The sequence below is a fragment of the Episyrphus balteatus genome, chromosome 4 (genome assembly GCF_945859705.1).
Source record: "Episyrphus balteatus chromosome 4, idEpiBalt1.1, whole genome shotgun sequence".
NCBI lineage: Eukaryota > Metazoa > Arthropoda > Insecta > Diptera > Syrphidae > Episyrphus > Episyrphus balteatus.
In genome coordinates, this window is record NC_079137.1 from 72,867,136 (window position 1) to 72,892,002 (window position 24,867).

The 24,867-nt window shown below is 35.5% G+C and overlaps 3 protein-coding genes across 3 annotated transcripts; 2 read left to right on the plus strand and 1 right to left on the minus strand.

Moving 5' to 3' along the window:
- The first annotated feature begins 11,815 nt into the window (after nt 1-11,815).
- LOC129919345 (uncharacterized) lies at nt 11,816-13,311 on the plus strand. The gene is made up of 2 exons (XM_056000203.1): nt 11,816-12,056; nt 12,116-13,311. The coding sequence occupies exons 1-2, from the start codon at nt 11,816-11,818 to the stop codon at nt 13,237-13,239; spliced, it is 1,365 nt and encodes a 454-aa protein (XP_055856178.1). The 3' UTR covers nt 13,240-13,311.
- Nucleotides 13,312-18,328: 5,017 nt separating this feature from the next.
- Nucleotides 18,329-19,673, plus strand: LOC129918788 (uncharacterized). Its single transcript, XM_055999513.1, has 2 exons — nt 18,329-18,459; nt 18,520-19,673. The coding sequence occupies exons 1-2, from the start codon at nt 18,348-18,350 to the stop codon at nt 19,647-19,649; spliced, it is 1,242 nt and encodes a 413-aa protein (XP_055855488.1). The 5' UTR covers nt 18,329-18,347; the 3' UTR covers nt 19,650-19,673.
- A 2,760-nt stretch (nt 19,674-22,433) lies between these two features.
- On the minus strand, nt 22,434-23,986 carry LOC129918787 (uncharacterized). The gene is made up of 2 exons (XM_055999512.1): nt 23,742-23,986; nt 22,434-23,684 (listed from the first exon to the last, which is right to left on the minus strand). The coding sequence occupies exons 1-2, from the start codon at nt 23,860-23,862 to the stop codon at nt 22,540-22,542; spliced, it is 1,266 nt and encodes a 421-aa protein (XP_055855487.1). The 5' UTR covers nt 23,863-23,986; the 3' UTR covers nt 22,434-22,539.
- Between the last annotated feature and the right edge of the window lie 881 nt (nt 23,987-24,867).

The window sequence follows — 24,867 nt, forward strand, 5'->3', positions numbered from 1 at the left end:
CCGACCATGTCTTGAAGATGTCCCCAAGATGTCCTGAAGACATCTTCGGGACATCTTTGGGACATCTTTGAGACATCTTCGGGACATCTTCGGGACATCTTCGGGACATGCTCGGGACATCTTCGGGACATCTTCGGGACATGCTCGGGACATCTTCGGGACATCTTCGGGACATGCTCGGGACATGCTCGTTACATCTTCGGGACATCTTCGGGACATCTTCGGGACATGCTCGGGACATCTTCGGGACATCTTCGGGACATGCTCGGGACATCTACGAGACATCTTCGGGACATCTTCGGGACATCTTCGGGACATGCTCGGGACATCTTCGGGACGTCTTCGGGACTTCTTTGGGACATCTTCGGGACATCTTCGGGACATCTTCGGGACATGCTGGGGACATCTTCGGGACATCTTCGGGACATCTTCGGGACATGCTCGGGACATGCTTGGGACATCTTCGGGACATGCTCGGGACATCTTCGGGACATCTTCGGGACATCTTCGTGACATCTTCGGGACATCTTCGGGACATCTTCGGGACATGCTCGGGACATCTTCGGGACATGCTCGGAAGATGTCCCGAAGACGTCCCGAAGATGTCCCGAAGATGTCCCGAGCATGTCCCGAAGATGTCCCGAAGATGTCCCGAAGATGTCCCGAGCATGTCCCGAAGATGTCCCGAAGATGTCCCGAAGATGTCCCGAGCATGTCCCGAAGATGTCCCGAGCATGTCCTGAAGATGTCCCGAAGATGTCCCAAAGATGTCCCGAAGATGTCCCGAAGATGTCCCGAGCATGTCCCGAAGATGTCCCGAAGATGTCCCGAAGATGTCCCAAGCATGTCCCGAGCATGTCCCGAAGATGTCCCGAAGATGTCCCGAGCATGTCCCGAAGATGTCCCGAAGATGTCCCGAGCATGTCCCGAAGATGTCCCGAAGATGTCCCGAAGATGTCCCAAAGATGTCCCAAAGATGTCCCAAAGATGTCCCGAAGATGTCTTCAGGACATCTTGGGGACATCTTCAAGACATGGTCGGGACATCTTCTGGACATCTTCAAGACATGGTCGGGACATCTTCGAGACATCTTCGGGACATCTTCGGGACATGCTCGGGACATCTTCGGGACATCTTCGGGACATCTTTGGGACATCTTCGGGACATCTTCGGGACATCTTCGGGACATCTTCGGGACATGCTTGGGACATCTTCGGGACATCTTCGGGACATGCTCGGGACATCTTCGGGACATCTTCGGGACATCTTCGGGACATGCTCAAGACATCTTCGAGACATCTTCGGGACATCTTCGGGACATCTTCGGGACATCTTCGGGACATGCTCGGGACATCTTCGGGACATCTTCGGGACATGCTCGGGACATGCTCGGGACATCTTCGGGACATGCTCGGGACATCTTCGGGACATCTTCGGGACATGCTCGGAAGATGTCCCGAAGATGTCCCGAAGATGTCCCGAGCATGTCCCGAAGATGTCCCGAAGATGTCCCGAAGATGTCCCGAAGATGTCCCGAGCATGTCCCGAAGATGTCCCGAAGATGTCCCGAAGATGTCCCGAGCATGTCCCGAAGATGTCCCGAGCATGTCCCGAAGATGTCCCGAAGATGTCCCAAAGATGTCCCGAAGATGTCCCGAAGATGTCCCGAGCATGTCCCGAAGATGTCCCGAAGATGTCCCGAAGATGTCTCGAAGATATCCCGAGCATGTCCCGAAAATGTCCCGAAGATGTCCCGAAGATGTCCCGAGCATGTCCCGAAGATGTCCCGAAGATGTCCCGAAGATGTCCCGAAGATGTCCCGAAGATGTCCCGAAGATGTCAAGAGCATGTCCCGAAAATGTCCCGAAGATGTCCCGAAGATGTCCCGAAGATGTCCCGAGCATGTCCCGTAGATGTCCTGAAGATGTCCCGAAGATGTCCCGAAGATGTCCCGAGCATGTCCCGAAGGTGTCCCGAAGATGTCCCGAGCATGTCCCGAAGATGTAACGAAGATGTCCCGAAGATGTCCCGAAGATGTCCCGAGAATGTCCCGAAAATGTCCCGAAGATGTCCCGAAGATGTCCAGAAGATGTCCCGAGCATGTCCCGAAGATGTCCCGAAGAAGTCCCGAGCATGTCCCGAAGATGTCCCGAACATGTCCCAAAGATGTCCCGAAGATGTCCCGAAGATGTCCCGAGCATGTCCCGAAAATGTCCCGAAGATGTCCCGAAGATGTCCCGAAGATGTCCCGAGCATGTCGCGAAGATGTCCCGAAGATGTTCCGAAGATGTCCCGAGCATGTCCCAAAGATGTCCTGAGCATGTCCCGAAGATGTCCCGAAGATGTCCCGAAGATGTCCCGAAGATGTCCCGAGCATGTCCCGAAAATGTCCCGAAGATGTCCCCAAGATGTCCCCAAGATGTCCCGAAGATGTCCCGAAGATGTCCCGAGCATGTCCCGAAGATGTCCCGAAGATGTCCCGAAGATGTCCCGAAGATGTCCCGAAGATGTCCCGAGCATGTCCCGAAGATGTCCCGAAGATGTCCCGAACATGTCCCGAAGATGTCCCGAACATGTCCCGAAGATGTCCCGACCATGTCTTGAAGATGTCCCGAAGATGTCCCGAAGATGTCCCGAAGATGTCCCGACGATGTCCCGAAGATGTCCCGAGCATGTCCCGAAGATGTCCCGAAGATGTCCCGAGCATGTCCCGAAGATGTCCCGAAGATGTCCCGAAGATGTCCCGAAGATGTCCCGAAGATGTCCCGAGCATGTCCGAAGATGTCCCGAAGATGTCCCGAAGACGTCCCGAAGATGTCCCGAGCATGTCCCGAAGAAGTCCCGAAGATGTCCCGAAGATGTCCCGAACATGTCCCGAAGATGTCCCGACCATGTCTTGAAGATGTCCCGAAGATGTCCCGAAGATGTCCCGAGCATGTCCCGAAGATGTCCCGAAGATGTCCCGAAGATGTCCCGAAGATGTCCCGAGCATGTCCCGAAGATGTCCCGAAGATGTCCCGAAGATGTCCCGAAGATGTCCCGAAGATGTCCCGAAGATGTCCCGAAGATGTCCCGAGCATGTCCCGAAGATGTCCCGAAGATGTCCCGAAGATGTCCCGAAGATGTCCGAAGATGTCCCGAAGATGTCCCGAAGATGTCCCGAAGATGTCCCGAAGATGTCCCGAAGATGTCCCGAGCATGTCCCGAAGATGTCCCGAAGATGTCCTGAGCATGTCCCGAGCATGTCCCGAAGATGTCCCGAAGATGTCCCGAGCATGTCCCGAAGATGTCCCGAAGATGTCCCGAGCATTTCCCGAAGATGTCCCGAAGATGTCCCGAAGAAGTCCCGAGCATGTCCCGAAGATGTCCCGAAGATGTCTCGAAGATGTCCCGAAGATGTCCCGACCATGTCTTGAAGATGTCCCCAAGATGTCCTGAAGACATCTTCGGGACATCTTTGGGACAGCTTCGGGACATCTTCGGGACATCTTCGGGACATGCTCGGGACATCTTCGGGACATCTTCGGGACATCTTCGGGACATCTTTGGGACATCTTCGGGACATCTTCGGGACATCTTCGGGACATCTTCGGGACATGCTCGGGACATCTTCGGGACATCTTCGGGACATCTTCGGGACAATTTCGGGACAGCTTCGGGACATGCTCGGGACATTTTCGGGACATGCTCGGGACATCTTCGGGACATCTTCGGGACATCTTCGGGACATCTTCGGGACATCTTCGGGACATGCTCGGGACATCTTCGGGACATGCTCGGGACATCTTCGGGACATGCTCGGGACAGCTTCGGGACATCTTCGGGACATCTTCGGGACATCTTCGGGACATCTTCGGGACATCTTCGGGACATGCTCGGGACATCTTCGGGACATCTTCGGGACATGCTCGGGACATCTTCGGGACATCTTCGGGACATGCTCGGGACATCTTCGGGACATCTTCGGGACATGCTCGGGACATCTTCGGGACATCTTCGGGACATCTTCGGGACATCTTCGGGACATGCTCGGGACATCTTCGGGACATCTTTGGGACATGCTCGGGACATCTTCGGGACATGCTCTTGACATCTTCGGGACATCTTCGGGACATGCTCGGGACATCTTCGGGACATCTTCGGGACATCTTCGGGACATGCTCGGGACATCTTCGGGACATCTTCGGGACATGCTCGGGACATCTTCGGGACATCTTCGGGACATGCTCGGGACATCTTCGGGACATCTTCGGGACATGCTCGGGACATCTTCGGGACATCTTCGGGACATCTTCGGGACATGCTCGGGACATCTTCGGGACATCTTCGGGACATGCTCGGGACATCTTCGGGACATCTTCGGGACATGCTCGGGACATCTTCGGGACATCTTTGGGACATGCTCGGGACATCTTCGGGACATGCTCTTGACATCTTCGGGACATCTTCGGGACATGCTCGGGACATCTTCGGGACATCTTCGGGACTTCTTCGGGACAGCTTCGGGACATCTTCGGGACATCTTCATGACATGCTCGGGACATCTTCGGGACATGCTCGGGACATGCTCGGGACATCTTTGGGACACTTCATAATATCTTTGGGACATGCTCGGTACATTCGGTCGGGACATTCTTAGAGACAAAAACGATGACATATCTAAAGCCGATATCTATTCACTTTTTCGAAAAATCTGAGCTAATTTCGTGTAAACCAGCGCATTTTTCCATTTTTGGACCAGTTAAACCGCTCTTCACTTAGGTAAGTACCTTTTTCTTCGACATCAGACACATCTCTTAAAAAATGTGCGGCTATTATTACCGGAGAAGCTGTTCATTTTAAAGTACATCATAATTCTATTTCATTTGTGCTAAATTTTGTCTCCTTTTACATAAAGATTTACAATAGCGAATCTACTGAGCTTGTTTTTCTTTTTGAGAAGTTTTTATAAGAAAATTGTTGAACACTATCGAATTCACCATTGAAAGCACCTAAGCAAACCAAAAGTCGACAAACTGTACAATAAAATAATTAAAACAACCAAGAACATTTTTTTTGTACAATATAAAACAATTTTATTAAACATTCATTTGAAACAATTATCCTATAACAATACTTAAAACTGGTGCACTTTTATATACGTTGTACCATTTATTAGTCACTATTTATCACAATAATACATCATCAGTACAATAAATCCTCAATATCGAACTCCGGCAAATCCTTGACAACCGCTCTAAACTGTTGCACTTCACATGCATACAAATAACCTCCCATAAAATCATCTCTTTTCATATCTATCCAAGATAAATTTTCACTCACATCATCACAAATGACATAATCCCGATGGATTTGTTCCAACGATATATGTGGATTATTAACACCAATTAAAACAACTCCCTTCTTCGTTGCCGGTTCTATGACCACCCGGAAATAGAATTTTGGCACTGGAATCAACCCGTTATTATTTTCATCAAAGTCCAAATAAAGTTCTTTCTCAGTCCCATTGACATCAGGCAAAGTTGACACACCCCATGTTCCAGTATAACAGTCAACAGAAATCCCCCGATTAGCTACAAACTTTCTGACAGATCTCTCCACATTCTCCCAATTTCTCTCATTGAAAACTTCCCATTGTGGAGCTGCATTCACAAAGAAAAATGTCGCTCTCTGAGCTGTTCCATAAACCTGATCAGCTTTAGCACACATATGACCTCGTGCCAAGTATATATCGCTAGCATTAAAATACTTTGAAGAATTTCCACCAAGTATCTTATCAAATGTCAATTTTTGTTTAACTTTTGTGTAGAGTTCGTTGACATCTTTGCCTTTATAAAAGTCTCCAGTGATAAATAATGGTCTTGTAGCATATCGTTGATATCCGAGTGAAGTTGGATCCATTTTATGATGTACGTATCGAGTGACCTCATTCACTTCGTCATGACATACTTCCATTACTTTGACAAAATGTCCACCATCAATTTCAAAACCTACTTCTATGAGCACAGTTCCGCCATTGCAAGTTAGGTTTGTTCGACGAGCTGTGTATGTAGACCAATCTTTACATGAAAAATCTTTGAAATTCCGAATAATTCCATCGACTAGATGGAATGAACCTTGAAGACATTGGGCTGTTATTTTATTCTGATTACCCTGCAATGGCTCAGAAAAGCCTTTAGAACAGAACATGTCAAAATGTTGGCCATTTTTAATATTGACAATTCCAGTTGAATCGGGCAGCAGAAATTGTGTTTTGTTGTGTTTTAAAAATAATGGATGTGGATCTGTCAAATCTCCAGTTATGCGATATGAACAATCACCGTTAACTCGAACTCCATTAAAGTTCAATGTCTTGAGAATCTCACTTATATTAAAAAATCTATGTTCAGATTGAACTGCGTAACCCGTTACGACCAAAATGAGTAAAAATCGAAATGCTACGGAACGCATTTTGCTTCTATAACTACTGTCAACAAGTTTCTTATAACAATAACCGATTAGACACTATGTCATGAAGCTTAAATAACATTTTGGGGTGATTTATTTTTGGGTTTTTTCATATTCGATTATCTAAGGAGATAGAGTAAAAATAATTTCTGTTCTGATTAGAAAATAATTAGATTAGTTCAAAAGGCAGGTCTATTCGGAAAGACGTTTCGGTGAAATGAATGTGAGAGACCTTGAACAGATCCAATTGAATTGATTGGTTTTATTTTTGAAATTTTGAGAATGTGTTTACGAGTAGGTACCAAAATGAAGATAAAAGACTTTTGTTTAAAGGAAACAAGTTGTTCGCATGAAATCTTATCTTGAAAGATAATTTTGTCATTTTTTACCCATGTGAAATTTTAAGACACTTGTCACGCAGCTGGTGTGTAGTTTTGTTTTTCCTACTAAGCAATTTTATCTTGTTTATGTATATTTTTGTTTATTTCTCAATGAAGATGTGGATAATGTTTTCTCAATGATTGCTCCAATTCACAAGCTTATGTATATCTTTATCAAATTAAAAATCGATGTTTAACCAAAATTTGAGCAGGCTTTTATTAATCATTACAGGTGTAATCTTAAAAGATACATAAATAGGTTAGTAAGGACGATCTGAGCTAAATAGAAAATGTCAAATCCTTTTTAAAGGTTAAAGAGTAGTGCGCGTATCGCGCTAAATTTTATCATTCTTCCATTTTTTTTTTACTTTTTCATGATCTAAATTTTGACAGAGATACAGTTGAAAACTATGGTAAAATTTTACAAAATGGAGTAATAAGTTTTTGACGTTTAATTTGGCAAAGTCAAACGCAACAAGAATTTCCAAGACAAATTTGTTTACAACAACAGTTTTAATGAGGCAGCTGTCAAAACCTTAGAAAGCCATTTTTTTTCTTTCATCTGACAGTTCTCGATACAGACTTTATTCGCGTGATCATACCTTCTTTTCTTATACCATGTTGAAAACTAGAGAATTTTCTACGGCAGCTTAAAATTAGCTCGATCTGCATACTAAGCTTAAAGTGCGACCGACAACGTTTTATAGTTCTCACTTTTCTTTGATTTTAATTTAATCACAAAGTTTTTTTTTTTTGAAAGCTAACCAACTTTAACTTTATAAAATGTAGTATATTTTTCAGAGTAATAAAATCCTAAAAGTATTTTTTTTTTATTTCAACTTATTGGATGCAAGAGTCTGTTCACAGGTGTTACCTAAATAAAAACATATTTTCTTAGTTATGTATTTGAATTTTTGAAAGTTAGAAAAATGCATCAAAGGTGCGTTCTTTTTCTAACAATAGTTAACTATCGTTAACGTTTATCGTTCCTAAACTACAAAAAAGTTACAATTTGTAACTATTTGACAGATGAACATCGTTCCTAAACTCGTTTTGAAGTGTCAAATAGTTACAAATCGTAACTATTTCCAACTCACCTCCTTGATATGAGTTGAACATTTACGAGATTGTTGATGTGTCAAAGTGGATGTGTTGTTTACAAAACAAACAAAGATTTTTTTCTTTTGAATTAAACGGAAAAAATGAAAATAAAAAAAGATTTTTGTAATTTTATGATGCGAGAGAATTTATTTTGTAATAAAAAAACATGATTTTTTGTTACAATTATGCAAATAAAAGTATTTTCAAAACAATTTTTTTTGTTGGTTTGACAGTTTAACAATATCTATTAATAAATCGTTCCTAAATGATTTGTAAAAAAACCCAACAATTTCTAACAATGACACATCAACAATATTTCTTGACATAACAACCATAGTTGACTATTGTTAGAAAAAGAACGCAGCTCAGTCTTTTTACCAAGTTTACATACATTTTCCCTAGCAATTCAACAATTACCCTTTAAATCCAATATGAATTCAGGTTAATAGAAAAAAAACACCATTTCACCCATGATATGCTTATTGTCGTTTTGTATCCTTCATGCCAATAACCATCGAAATATTTTAACTTAATGTTGTTAGTCCCTTAAAAAAAAAAAACAACCATTCGTCCAAAATATTTCGATGCATTTTTTTAAATTCTTGGTTCTTATTGCAAATGAAACGTCCCTCTCACATTATGGGAAGTTTTCTGAAAATATGTACCTGTTGCCCTGAAAATATTACCTATATTAAAAGGACTTTTATAGTCTCTTAGGTCCAATTTATTCACACTCCATTAAATTAAAAGTCTCCATTAAAAAAGGGAAATTTTAAAATTTGTATGCGATTTGACAGTTTTCAATTTTTTAATGGAGATTTTAAATATAATGGAGAGTGAATAAATTGGGCCTTAGAGTAGTCGTATAAATTTGTTTTTAATTTTGTTAGATTCAACATACTAATAAGCTTGTTTTCGCCTTTAAATGACCTCTCGAGAACAATTAGTTTGAAAGATTTTTAAGGTGCCATCCTGCGGTAGAATTTAACAGTTGATGGCTTTTCAGAAACATGAATGAAATATTACGTTTAAGCTCATATCTTTGTGGTATCGTTCAACCTAATTAGTCAGAAATTATGATAAAGTTGTCAGTGCCAATGGCCTTTTATCTGATAAAGTATCGTCATTGCCATTGTAACGTCATTGTGAATTTAATTGATAATTTTTAATAATTTAATTTCTTTTCTCAGGTGGTTTCTTGAAGAATTGTTCTTTAATCATTTTTTGAATTCGACGAATTGTCATTCAAGAAATTCCTAATTTTCTTATGAAGCAGTTGCCTATAATTGATGTTTTTGTTTACAAATTAAAGAAGTTCTTACTTAATCGAAAATCAAGACCTTCTTCAGACATTTAGACGCCAAAGAATTGTTACTAGGAGAATTACCATTCGAAGAATTTTTTTCGATGAATTTTTTATTTCGACAAATTGTCATTCGATGAGGGTAGTTTTTTGTTGTTCAATATGGTTTTTCTGTTCTAGTTTCCTGTAAGTGTTTAAGGACGCTGTCAGACACAGTAAAAATAGGATTTGTCGTTTTATTCTTACTTTTGATTCAGAACAGTACCTACGTTATGTTATTTTCACATCTTGGAAAGTTGTCGAGAAACGCTTTAGATCGGAACGAAGTTCAAATAAAATAAAAATAGATTTTGTACCAATTCCCAGTGTTTCCTGACCACTTTAATCGATACGACAGTTACAGAACGTAGGTAGGCACAATTTAAAACAGAATCATGAGAAACTACAAATGTGTTGCTGTTTTCTGGTCTGACGTTCCTCACGACACTTTGCCTACGTTCTCTTATACTCACATTGTGAATTGAAACGAAATCCATTTTTTATTCAATTAATTTCGTTCCGATTCGAAAAGTTGTCCGCCTATACTTTTCTCGATCTGAAAACCACAAATTGTAGAGACTGGTTTGTCCTGTCCTCTTTTCTTCTAACTATATTCTTGCCGAAAAGAAGTAGAATGTTCTCTTCATATCACATAACAGCTTTTAGTCGAAACGAAACAGAAGAATTCATTATATTTAATTATGAATGTTTAATGATGAACATGACGTTTCAAATGAGTTCATGTAGAAAAAAACATTTAGGTACCTATTTATTCAACTTAAAAAAAAAATAAAACGAATTGGGTAAATGGACTTACTGACTAACTCAAAAGTCATTTTAAGGCATTGATAACACTGGTCAACAAAATTAAACTTTTTTTTTGTTACAGAAACCAAGGTATACTTTTCTATAGGATTTTGGTGTGCTGAGCTCGAATCCGAAGTCAAAAAAATTCTATCACATCAAGTTTTTGAGATAATCCCGTTAGAAAATCGAAAATGCCGCTTTTTACCAGTTTTCGAGATTATTTCTTAGCTTTTGGTTATTCGTTTTAAATAAATTTGTAACGGTTTCTAATAAGACTAAATCTTGTCTTTCTTAATCCGTTTAAATCTTTTAAATATCTCTTTTCTTCTCTGAGAAATCTGAAATTGAAATCTACGTGTTTGGTATATCTCATGTTTATTTGCTTTTAATAGCGAATCTCGAAATGTTCTTTGCCAATTGCTTTCAAATTTTGACACAACGTTTCATTTACATTCCAGTAAGTTCTTATCTTGTTTTTAACAAGAAAAAAATTATATTTTTCTCACTAGTAATTATTTAGAATAACTATCTGACACGGTCACGCTTTGATGTATCTCACCGCGATTCACCACCTTCGCAAATATAAAAACTTTCAAGATTCTAAATGGAACGTTGTGTCAAAATTTGAAAGCGATTGGCAAAGAACTTTTCGAGATTCGCTATTAAAAGTAAATAAACATGAGATATACCAAACACGTTGATTTCAATTTCAGATTTCTCAAAGAAGAAAAGAGATTTTTAAAAGATTTAAACGGATTTAGAAAGACAAGATTTAATTCTATTAGAAACCGTTACAAATTTATTTAAAACAAATAATCAAAAGCTAAGAAATAATCTCGAAAACTGGTAAAAAGCGGCATTTTCGATTTTCTAACGGGATTATCTCAAAAACTTGATGTGATAGAATTTTTTTGACTTCGGATTCGAGCTCAGCACACCAAAATCCTATAGAAAAGTATACCTTGGTGTCTGTAACAAAAACCTTGTTGGCCAGTGTAACAATGCTAATAAAATATTTACTTATTTATGTATTATCCCTAAGATCAAATAATTTGGGACGTGCTTAGGTATAACCAGTATTAAAACATGCCTTAAAACGTGATTATCATGATAACAAAAAAATTTTTGTTGAAGTTTTGACACATTGAAAATACATTTGTTAATTAAAATCCTTATCAATAAATTGGCAATCGATACTAGTAATAATATTGTCTACAAAAATATACAATTTATCTTACGTTTATTTGAACATGTAGCAAAAATAAATCTTAAGTTCCCAGATTGGTTGCATAAAGTTGCTTTTATAGTTGACAGAATTTATAAATGTTAACAGCGACATCTTTTGGAAAGAAGTAGAACTAAGTTTGTTAACCTATTGAAATCATCCTTATATCAGTCAGAAATTCCCATAGCTGAAGAATTTGATGAAATCTACAAGAATATCCATATTTCGATGACAATTTTCGGTCTTAATTTTTACAAAAACTTAACTAGCCCTTTTCTACATAAATTTTAAAAATTTGATCACTATCAAAGCCTTTTAAACATTAGAATAGTTAAAAGTTGAAACCACTTTATAAAATCTATGAAACTACAACACTCAAGATTATCTTTAAGGTATCACTCAATTTTTTAGCCTTATCATAAGCAAACACACACGCCAGATATTAGGTTGAAACAGAAATTCACAGTATTTAAAGGCAGGTTATTAACCAAAACTTTATCAAATCACGCAAAAATGAAGTTCGCGACTGTTTTATTGCTTCTCGTTGGAAGCTTTGTACTCAACAGTTCAGCAAATTCTTTATATCCTTCATTATTACAAAAGCTTAGAAATTCAGAACAAGATGACGTAGTTGTTCCTGATTTAATTCCTGAAGAAGATATCCTTTCTGAAGATGAAGAAATTCCCGATTTGGAAGAAGATATTGAAAGACCTGACGAAATTTTCGAAGAATCTAAATTCGAATCACGATCAGGTAAAAATAACTAAAGGATCTGTTTAAAACAACGTGTTTATACAATTTCTATCAAACAGGTTGCAGTTTTAGCTTACCAAATGCAGGAAGTCCGCAGCCTTTGTTCTTAAATCCTGGTACTTCTCAAATTTACCCTTTCAACGATGTCGGAGTCATGGAATTCAATGTTGGACAAAGTGTTGAAATGTACTGTCCATCAACATATTCCTATCCATCTGGAAAGTCTGGCAGTCAAACTGCAACATGTGTATCAGGATCAACATTCAAAATCGGAGGATCGAACTACGACTTCAGCAAAGTTCTATGTTCGTCATGGATAAGTGCCAAAGCACGAAAAACTGGTGCTTCATGCAATGGAGGAATAGAAGTTGAAACTGGATTTTCAGTTGGATCACGATTCGTCAAACAGTTGGAAATATGTTTCGATGAAGAATTGGAAGTGACTCGATATGTCTACTATCAACTTACACCAGGAAGTAATTACTTCCAAAATGGTGTTGCTCGACCAAATTTTGTTACAGCTGGATTTTTTGATGGTAAAAATGTTGATAATTTGTATAAACAAGTTACACAAACCGAAACAATCAACAATGAACTTGGCGGTGTTGCTGGTCAATATATTGACACAAAGACAAATGTTTATCTAGCTCGTGGTCATATGGCTGCTAAAGCTGATTTTGTTTATGGCACAGAACAAAGGGGAACATTTTTATTTTTGAACGCTGCCCCACAATGGCAAGTGTTTAATGCTGGCAATTGGCAAAGAGTTGAAGATAGTGTTCGAAAATGGGTATCAACAAACAAAAAGACTGTTAACTGTTGGACAGGAGTTTATGGTGTAACAACTTTGCCCAATAAACATGGAGTTGAAACGGAAATGTATTTGGATTATGATAGAAATCATAATGGTTTAATTCCTGTACCAATGTTGTACTTTAGAGTTGTAATTGAACCAGCAACAAAGCGAGGAGTTGTTTTAATTGGTGTTAATAATCCACATTTGACATTGGCACAGATAAAGAAGGATTATATTTTGTGTAAGGATGTGAGTGATAAGATTACGTGGATTAATTGGAAAAAGACTGATATTAAAGCAGGGTATTCGTATGCGTGTGAAGTTGAGGACTTTGCGAAGAAGAATCCAAACTTACCAGAATTTGATGTTACTTCATTATTGTATTAAGTTAAATTAGGAAGAAAAAGTGTTTAAATTATTAGATATAAGGACATTAAATTATTGTGATATATAACTAAAGTTAAAAATCTTATTTTTGAAAAATTCTTAGGTGATAAGCTTATCTAGAAACTTTTTGACAAGTTAGTTTGGATGTGATAGAATCTTGATTTGCAAGCAGCAAAAGTGGTTTAAAGATATGATCGTTAAATGCGATTTTTGTATTTGAACAAGTGGGTAGCTATCATGAAACACGATACTTTAATCGATTTTAAACGGATATCGAAACTCTCGAAATTTGCAATATCATTCATCGTTTAATCACGAAAGTATGAAAAAAAAACTGAAAAAAAAAGAAATTATTGATCGTTATATATGTTTGGTCTGTACATCGATGGTATCAGCCCCAGCCTCTTGTGAATAGTTGCCTCTTACAACGCGACAAGGCGCCTGATTTGCTGATTGTTTGTTTGATCTACATATAATGTTCCTGGTGATACTTGGTGTGTTTTTATTGTTTCTCCAAATATTTAGCACCTCTGTACAGTACATACATCAACATTTCAATGGAACCATATGAACAAATTTTCGCCGAGATCTTTTTTTAAACCTAATTTTCTGTGGAATATCATCATATGACACATGTTTTTAGGGTATTTTTTTGATTCTCAATCTAATGACATAAGAACAAAATCAATACGATTGCTCTAAGAAAAGTTATTGCCAATTAAACACAAGGGTGCTTGTTTTTTTTTAATTCAACATGTAAAATATGATCGAAACCCATGTGAAAAACATGTTACACTGATGAAATTTACATAAAGCAACGAAAAAGGATTCATAAAGTTTTTAAAATTTTTTTTGGCGAAAGAGTGTTTTTTTTTTGTATGGGTTGAGTTATGTGTGAGAAAGGTATCGTAACAGCTGACATACATTTTGTTAATTTTTGAAACTTGGTGAAAAAGTTTTTTTTGTTATAAGATCTAAGAATCTAAAAAGTCTACCAAGTTATCTTAAGTTAAAGGGTGTTTTTTTTTTCAAGAAATGATAAAATTAGGAATTATGCAGTACCGCAAAAACTGGAAAAAAATGTTATACCAATGAAAACTGGTAAAAATGTTTCATTTATAACAGAAACCAAAAATCTAAGCAGTCTATATTAATTTTTTAGGTGAAAGGGTGTTTTTTTTTTTGGGAAATAAGGAAAATCCCCTTAAGAAATTTATTACAAATGTTGTGTTTCCCATGGGAATTAAGAATAAAATTAGTCTCTTAGTTTTTTTTCATGAAAGGGTGTTGATTTAGGTGTAGAGAAAGTCTGGGTATATTAGAAAATGGAATAATAGTGGTACCCAGGGGCGGATCCAGGATTTTTTTCTGGGGGGGGCACAAGGGACGGATTGGCAAAAAAAAACAGCAATAACAGTTAGAAATAAAGTGAAGTACCATACGACTGACTAACAAGCAGAAAATTTTAACGACCCACAGTGGTCTAAAACCTGGCCAAAAATATTTAGGCACATTTCCCACATCAAATAGGTACCAAATGACCAAAAAGTTATTCGGAAGGAAAAATTTTCATTTTCTTGTTATAGTAAAAGCCACTTAAGTGCTAACCCTCTTACTCCTGGATTAGCCGGAAGAAAAAAAATATAATAAATCAGAAAATGCACGTACAATTCTGTGCTATATTAAAGTTAGTAATCTATTCTTTATTTAATTTTTTGACTTAAGTTGTTTCACCAAATAGTTTTTGAGAAATTAAGTTTTAAAGATGAAATTTTGAAAAAAAAAATGTTTACGTTTTTTGCAATATTATGGACATAATTATACCATTAGTTAATGACCTAGTAGTTTTTAGTCAAATACTAAAGACTTCATTCTAATAAATATTAAAGTTCCTAAGAATAACAAAAAAAACTGAATCATACTTTTTTGCCGGGAAACCCAGTTTTGTTTTTTTTTTATTTGCATTAACCTTTTGTAACCCAAGGTCGTTAATTTAAAAATTAATAAGTCAATCGATTGGCCTTTATCTTTAATAAAACACGTATGGGAGTAAAAAAAAAGTTCAAATAATATATTTTTATATAAAAATGCAAAAATTCAAGCAAAAAACTATCTAATATTAATTTTTAGGCACTTTCCTAAAACCCAAAAATAAAACCCCGTGGGATTTACTAACAAAAACTATTTTTTTTTTTCTGAATTTCGTTGTTTTTACACAAATTTGCTTATTTTCAAAAAAAGCCCAACTTTCAACATTAACTGTCAATTAAAAACTATTGGTGCTATTTATTAGAAATTTGAAGTACTATTTCGATAAAGCAATACTTAAAGATTATAATATTAGAAGCTTCAAAAGAAAAAAAAATAGTTTGTAGAGCTTTTATGCAATCTTTTTCGGTTTATTACACAAATGTCACATGGGGCTACAAGGGGTTAAATTGTTTTATACCTCAAGAATATTGTGTTCAAATTGTAGGTCTCTTGGAGCCAAATTGACCAAGTTATGAGTATTTTAATACTTCCCTTAGGAACGTTTTAGTCTTTTAGTCCAGAGTTCAAAACTTTAAATCGTTATCCCCACAACTAATGTTTTCAACGCCGGTGCTCCTCATGACTTCAAAACTACTGCACCGATTCTTTTGAAATTTGGAACACTATTTTTTTTACATATTTTTAAAGGTATCCCTGGAGAAATTTTCTCAATAAAATAATATTTATAAAAATCTATAAGTATAAGGGTCGCTTTTGAGGAGTTTTATTTTCGGGGTGCAAACTTGAGCAAACTTCTGAAATGCAAGTTTGTTCTACATATCCAGCAGTTCTATAATATATGGTTTATGCAATTTTGTGACGTGTTCCGCTATTTTAAAAACACTAATGTTAAAAAAAAAACAACGAAAAAAGTGCAAATTTTTTAACCATTCTGTATGAAAAAATAGAGTTGCATATACCTACAATTATTTTTTTTATATCATTCAATGTCATTCGATGTCCAAATCAAAATTTTTCACCAAAATCACTTTGAAAATTCACTTTTTTTTTAAATCGAAAAAAAAATTCGTGTGTACCCAACAAATAGCCGTTTATTTATTTGTGAGGTGGAGCTTTTCATGGGAAAGGGATGCAACAATCAACAAAATTCGCATTTTCAGCCAGAAATAGACAAGAGTTTCACTCAAGTTCTTTCTGTTATTATTCATATATTTTTAAAACTCTTATAGTTTGATTTCCTTTAAGTATGAACTTTAAGTTCTGGGGGGGGGCACGTGCCCCCGTGCCCCCCCCTGGATCCGCCTATGGTGGTACCCTATTGAAATTCAGTAATTATGTTACTTTTAAGATTAGAAACAAGAACAAGCTGTTATGATCTCGATGTCGAGGGGATCATAACCTTCCCACGTTACTGCTTCACACTAGTGATCCGCCTGTGGGGTTCGCCGGGTTGACCTCAGAAATCGGCGGCAAGCCTCCCGGTTTTGTATTGTTCCGTTTCTGAGGCCAACTGAATGCTGGTGTTTTTGCATTTGCTTGTACCAGGAGTTTTTAGGCCTACCTTTCTTTTTATTTTTCTTTTTATATTTTTCTTTTTATACTTTTTTGTATGGGTTGAGTTATGTGTGAGAGGTATCGTAACAGCTGACAGAGGTATCGTAACAGCTGACATACATTTTGTTAATTTTTAAAACTTGGTGAAAAATTTTTGTTTGTTATAAGATCTAAGAATCTAAAAAGTCTACCAAGTTATCTTAAGTTAAAGGGTGTTTTTTTTTTTCAAGAAATGATAAAATTAGGAATTATGCAGTACCGCAAAAACTGGAAAAAAATGTTATACCAATGAAAACTGGTAAAAATGTTTCATTTATAACAGAAACCAAAAATCTAAGCAGTCTATATTAATTTTTTAGGTGAAAGGGTGTTTTTTTTTTGGGAAATAAGGAAAATCCCCTTAAGAAATTTATTACAAATGTTGTGTTTCCCATGGGAATTAAGAATAAAATTAGTCTTTTAATTTTTTTTCATGAAAGGGTGTTGATTTAGGTGTAGAGAAAGTCTGGGTATATTAGAAAATGGAATAATAGTGGTAACCTATTGAAATTCAGTAATTATGTTACTTTTAAGATTAGAAACAAGAACATAAAGTGTCTATAAGAATATCATGGTTTAAAGGGTGTTTTTTTTTTAATGAAAACAAAATTATGGCTCACCCTTATGAAATTGAGTGAAAACGTTGAATTTGGAATAGAAAACAAGAATATAGAGCTTTTATACACAAAATTTAGGTGAAAGGGTGTTTATTTTTCAAGCAGACAAAAAATCTGTAATTGGTCCCAAAAAGCCAATGATTCATTTTATTTTTGGTTTCGACAAATTGAACATTTATACTTAAGTTCTTAGAAGTTTTGCACGAACCATTTTTTAAAGACTTTTTTTTATAGATTTTGTTTTTATCCTTGGTTCTTATCCCAAGAGTAAACTTTTTGGCAAGTTTCATGAATGTATTTTATCTGTACTAATTACATAATTGAGTACGAGTCCAAACGTCTAACCAGAAATGCACTTTTTCATAACGATACGATAATAATTTCCTACGTCTATGGTTTTGAACTTAAGGAGTGTAAGTAGATTTAAAACGAAGTTAAGTTTGGCAAAAATAAATGAAGTTTGTTTAAAGTTTTTGGAAAACAAAAAACTTATTAATTAATTGTAGTTATATTTTTAAAGTAAAGTATATAATAATTAGCTAATATTGTTTATCTACATGCGAAAACAAAATTAAAATAAACACTTATAGACTGGAAATATTATACAAAACATCTGACAAACTTTTAGTAGATTCAAGCGATTCAAGTATCTACAAAGGTATTTCTTGCTGAATTTTTTTTTTTTTTTTTTGCTTGAGGTCTTGATATTGTGGAAATTTTATACTTATACATTTCAAAACTTAAATATTAAGTAAATACAAAGTTAAAATTATATTGTTTGAACATGTGTTTTGAAACTTTGTCAAACATTAGACTAAACGAGATGATATCAAAGGTTTCGAGGAACCTTAAATGTTTCAAGACATTTAGTGCTTTGAATACTTTTATTCGAAGCCCAAGTTTAAAATGAAATTTGCCTCAACTCTTTCGGTGTTCGTTTGCACTTTTGCACTTATCAGTGCTGGAGTTGTACAAGATGATGCACCAATTGTTCGTCAAAAACGTGCCGCTAAGTCAGGTAAAATAAGTAAAAAAAAAATTGTGTTTTCTTTTCTTTGAAATTTGATATCTCCTTCAGGTTGCAATGTTCCCCTTTCTTCTCTTGGAGCAGAAGCACAACCACTTTTCCTTAAACCCGGTACAACTGACTTTTGGCCCATAAGTTCAGTTGGAGCCATGGATTTCGGAAGTGGCGATGCAATGGAACTTTTCTGCACTTCAACATACAAAAATCCATCGGGAATATCTGGAAGTCAAACTGCAACTTGTGTTTCAGGAGTAAATTTCAAAATTGGCAAATCTACCTACAATATCTCCGAAGTGACATGCTCTTCTTGGCCATCGTTTGTAACTCGCAAAATGGATGCACCATGCAATGGTGGTGAAATGTATGAGAATGGTTTCGAAGTTGGATCGCGATTTGTCCAACAAATGGAAGTTTGCTTTAATGCAGAAGAAGAAGTCAGTCGTTATGTCAAATACCCTATGACTCCAGAGATTGAATTCTATCAGGTGAATTCAGATAGGCCAGGTTTTATCAAAGGTGGAATATTTGGTCGTAAAAATGTTGATAAATTGTACACCCAAAAGAGTCAAACTACTGTATTGGATAAAACTCTTGGCAAAGGTAAAGGTGAAGAGTATATTAACGTAAAAAACACAATGTTCAATGCTCGAGGACATTTGGCAGCAAAGACTGATTTTCCCTATTCAACTCAACAAAGGGGAACTTTTCTATTTTCGAATGTAGCTCCACAATGGCAATCTTTTAATGCTGGCAATTGGAAGGTAGTTGAAGAAAACGTCAGGAAATGGGTAGCTAAGAAAAAAATGAACGTTATCTGTTATACTGGAATTTATGGAGTTACGAAACTTCCCAATGAAAAAGGTGTCGAAACTCCCATCTATTTGGATTATGACAAAAATAATAACGGTTTAATGCCTGTGCCAATGTTATACTATCGGGTTGTTATTGAACCATCAACCAAAAGGGGAGTTGTTCTTTTAGGTGTTAATAATCCTTATTTGACAATGGATCAAATTAAGAAGAATTATATTATATGTAAGGATATCAGTGATAAGCTTGATTTCTTGAGTTGGAAGAAGGATGATTTGAAAGCAGGATACTCGTATGCTTGTGAAGTGAATGATTTTGCAAAGAAAACACCATTTTTGCCCAAGTTTGATGTTAAGTCATTGTTAACTTAAAGTGAAATATAGTTGTTCTTTAAGCACTGCATTTTTGGTTTTAAATTTATTTTAAGGAAAGTAATTGCGTGGCTGATCTTAAGTCTTAAGAAGGTGCCAAAGATTTGTTTGTTGATATTTTCTGATGAAAAAAAAATGATATCTTTTAAAAGCTTTTTCAAGCAGCGGATTTTGCAGAGAAAAAAAAAAACGTGTGTTTACTTATGGTTTGATTAAATATCAAAAAAAAAAAAATCAGCTTGTTGAAATATTTTTAGTCAGTAGTGTACACAACTGCTTCTTATTTTATTATATAATAAGTTTAAACAAAATGTGAAAAATAAACAAAGAAGTCAAATATTTACATATAAAGCTTATTTGCGTGGTTTAAATGAAGTATTTCATTAAAATAGAAGTTCTTGACATTGTTTTGAAAAATTAGCTTATCATTTAATTGCATTTATGCAATTTCCATTTCTTCTGGTTGAATTGACGAGACTCATTTTAAGTGAATGCAATTGAATCAGAAGGTTATAAACTTGCTTATGGGTTGAAAAAGGTTGAAGGAAGAGTTATATGTATTTAAGTAAATCAGATCTATTGGACTTTTATTCGAATCGCCTTCAGTACTTGACATCTTTCGAAAAAGTATATTTTGGGCCTTAGGCTGAGGTTTAGCTCGGTTTGTATAGAATTTTAACAAAGAAAGAGCGTAAACTTAATTTTAAATTTTTCTCATTTATTTCTTAAAAGAGCTTGTCTTATAGTTTTTAGTTTTTCGGGCTAATGCATTGCATTTATTTCGTGTTTGCGAGAAAACCTCATTTTTATTGTGAAACTACCATAAATTCAATCACTTGCACTTTCTTATCAAATATGCTTATATTGTTTATGCTGTTTGATACTTTGAGAGCTGTTACCTACCTATACCTAACTGTTGATGAAATCCGTTTTATTGCCAGCAATAGCACCACTTTCCCGAAATCGTTTGAGATCATAACGAATAATAGTCATTTTTATGGAAAACCAAAACCGACTTCCATGGATCAAAACTGGGTTTTATTGTTTTTCTAATAGTTCCAATTGCATCAGCTTTCCAATACAAAAAGAATTACCAAAATTAGTTCACTCAGTCTAAAGTTATGAGGTAACAAAAAAAAAAAAAAAAAAAAAAAAAATACAGACGAATTGAAAACCTCCTCCTTTTTGGAAGTCGGTAAAAAAAGAGAACAAACTGCTTGAGTACATGACTATGTATGAGCTTGGCTCACGGCGGCATACATAACAACTGTGGGCAGAATAGGTTGATTTGTGATATCAATTGCTTCCTCTAATAATAAGACATTTTTTGTCACTCTATTTTGGTTTTGTAACTAAAGTTAACAGTATTTTGAGAAATAAATCTTGAGTTTAATCTAGGAAAAAAAAATTGTATGAGAAGGTCTCTGCAACACCCCTCGTTCCGGTGGGAGGGGTAGTTTTATGAAAATTTAACCTTAGATAAAAAAAATTACACTAAATCAAGACCTAGAATACTGTGCTATAATAGCTTACTTTGAATTGTTTGAAATGCTTTTTGATTGAAGTTGTTTTCTAGAATAGTTTCTGTAAAGTAAAAATTCAAAGTCAAAACTTTATAAAAAATTGGTTGGCTGGTTGGCTTTAAAAAATTCTAACTTTTTCTGTAGGCATCGCAAGAATATGATTGAAGCTTCATATGAAAGGTGAAATAATAAGCTTTATTATGGTATAAAACTAAATATAGGTTGTCAAAGAAAAAAATTAATTTAATGGCGTGAGAAGATAAAAAAGATTGATATTTTTGTTTTTTTTTTATGAAAACTGATTGGGTTCAAAAAATTCTAACTCATTTTGTAGACGAGACGTCGCAAAGACATGGGCGATATAAATATTTTGAGCTAAAATATTAGGCTTTCTAATGGTGTAAAATTTATTACAGGTTCTGATACGTACGTACATTTCTGTTACGTAATCATTGAATGATTGTTAAAAAAGAATGGTATTGTTATTTATTTTAATAAAAACAAAATAGGACTTAAAAAAAAAACGTTTTTTGTTGTTCAAAATTTCGTAAAAAATATTTAAGGCAAATATATAGCACTTCTGCTTTCAGGTTCATATTCTTGAAGTTTTTGTTTCTTATGTTAAGTATTTGCCTTAACAATAAATTATAAGCTAAAAAAAATAGTCATTTTATTCACTTTATATTTAATTACTATTTATTTTTTTCAATTTTTTATTTTTGAAACTTAAAACACGCACACCTTTACTAATCTCAATAATATCACTTTATCAGGTAAATGTTCACAAAATGAATTGAGGTTTTAAAATTTATACATAAATCCAGCTACGTTTTTGTTCGTGCTTTTTTCGCCAACTTCTTCAACTTTGAATGCGTGGTAAAGTTAGCACAAGTGTCAAAATATATGATTTTAACATTTCCTTATCCAAAAAACTGTTGACTTTGAGAAAAGAGAAAAATTTTTCCCATAACTTCATTATTTAAAAATGAACTTTTTATCATTGCTATGGAAAGGCCCCAATGTGCGGCGGTTGCCCTATCATCTTGTTGCCTTTTCACACTGTCACTTATAGTCTTGTCAACTTGACGACGCGCTACCTTTTCGCCTTGTATCGCGTCGTGACGCGTTGTGACGCTTCGTGTCAGTATTTTTTAAGAAAACTTTTAAAAAATCGTAGTTTTGATTTGCAATAGTATAAAAAAAACACTGTTTTTTATCTTCAATACAAAATTATATTTCCATTAAATATTTTTACTAAAAATTAAAACATATAATTATACACATATTAATCACAATAAAAAAGTAATAAATAAAATAAAATAAATGACTTTTTCTGACTCGTATAAAATAAACAAAAAAAATCCAATCTATACCAAAAGTTCATGAACATTTTTCAAACTTTTTGGCAATTCATCCACAACTCTTATAAAATCATCCACTCTGCAAGCAAAGAAATATCCCTTAGCAATATTATCACGTTTCCATCGAATCCACGGAACCCATTCACTTATATCATTACAAATCAAATAGTCTTCTTTGAGATCATCCATTGTCACATAAGGATTATTAACACCAATCAATACAACACCTTTTTGTGGACTTGATTTTGTATCAACAATCAATTTGTAAAACAATTTCGGAACCGGAACTTCACCATTATTATTTTCATCCACAGTAAGATATATATCCTTTGATTCACCTTTCGAATTAGGCAACGAAATAACTCCCCAAGTTCCTGTATAACAATCCACTTCAATTTTCTTAGTTTCTAAAAATCTTCGAATACCATTTTCGACAGCACTCCAAGTGCCAGCATTAAATATCTGCCATTGTGGAGCAGCATTGAAAAAATTAAATGTCGCCCTCTGTTGAGATCCATAAATATGATCAGCTTTCGAAGATAAATGTCCTCGTGATAAAAATTGTGTTCGATTATCGAAAAATTTCACATAATTACTTCCAAGAAGATTTTCGAAAACCTTTTTCTGATTCTCTTTCGAATAGATATGATTCATATTACGTTTATCAAAAAATCCCGCCTTGCTAAAATTCAAACGTTGTACAGATTTTTGAAAGTGTACATTCTCCGGTTTGAGTTTATTGAATGTCCAAAGAGTATTAACAGTCGATTTGTCATGACAAATACTTATTGTTCGGATAAATCGATTAGTACTGAGTTCGAATCCGATTTCATAGAGATTGGCATTGGCGGCGCATGTGTTATTGGCCTCTCTAACCTTGTACTTGACCGGGGCTGTACAATTGAGCAATTGAAAAGGTACTTTTTCATTATTGACTATAAAGGTCTTATCTTCTGAACAAGTTGCATTTATAGATTTGTGGGAAGGTTTTAATCGAAAATTTTTAGTGCATTGTAGTTCAAGGCTTTCTCCACGGGGGATTTGTAACTGACTTTTAGACCCCACTGGCCAGAATTCTGTTGATCCAGGTTGAAGATGAAGGGGTTGAGGGAAAGGTAGGTCTTTGTTTATATCCAAAATACATGGTGGACCTTAAATCGAAAGGTGTTTGTTAATAAATTGACTTTGTGGAACATAATGGGACTTACCATTTGGAATACGTTCCACATTGATTTCTTCAGGTTGTTTTAATTGAATTCGTGAATTAACTGCGCTTAAACTTAAGAACACAGTTACGAGAGCTAAGAGAATCTTGAAAATGCACCCCATACTGATGTCTAACTCTATTAAAAGATGTATCTTTTTTTTTATGTAATTAGCATTATTTGTATATAAATAGAATAGAATACACTACACGTTCTCTGGCTGACCATTCGGTTCGTGTCTGTTCCGATTGAAGTTCGAAATGTATCTGAGAGATGTGAGATATATGTGAAAAAAGAATATAAATACATTCACCTGTTAACTTATAGAAAGCTTGTAAAAGTTATACCCAAACAGGGTCAAGGCATGTGTTTATTTGTTGTTTTTCTTTCTCCACATCTTTTTCTTTATTGTTTTTTACTCTCACTAAAAGGTTCTGAGGTTTGATTTATGTATGAAGAAGCGTCAGAGAGATAAACGTTACGAAAAGTGAGTCATTACATTGATTGAAATGTTGTTTTTCCATATTGTCAGTACTAATTGTTTGTAATTAATTTTTATTGATTGTTTTTGGTTATAATGTCAATTTAACCTGATTTGGTTTCTTATCATGTTATTTCCTACAAGAAGTAATTAGTTGATTTTTTTTTTTTTTGTTCTTTGTTTTGATGTCATTTGTAAAGTATGTCATTGATCAATCTATATATTTATGAACATGTTTAAATATGTAGTATTTTTAATTAAATGGTAATAGAGTCAGTCAACTTTAAATTAGATCAAACGAGATAAAATCACTTTTGTGTGTGGTTTTCTTAAGGTAAGTAGGTATATTTTTTTAGGTACATATTTATTTAGCGATTCAATTAAAAGTTTTTTTTTTTTCAATAATATTATGCAGTTGATGGTATGATGAAAAAATGTGATCGCACGTGATTTAAAATGATTACTTACCTAACTATTAATTTATTTTGAGCACGTGACTGAAATACAATTAAGCGGGTATTATTGTTTTCATCATAAATGTTAAAAATGTATAAGCCCGACAACTTTTGCACTAGTTGATTTAGGTCCATTTTCTTCACTCGGAGTTGAACAAAACTTGAGAATTTTTATATTAAAAATTCTCAAGTT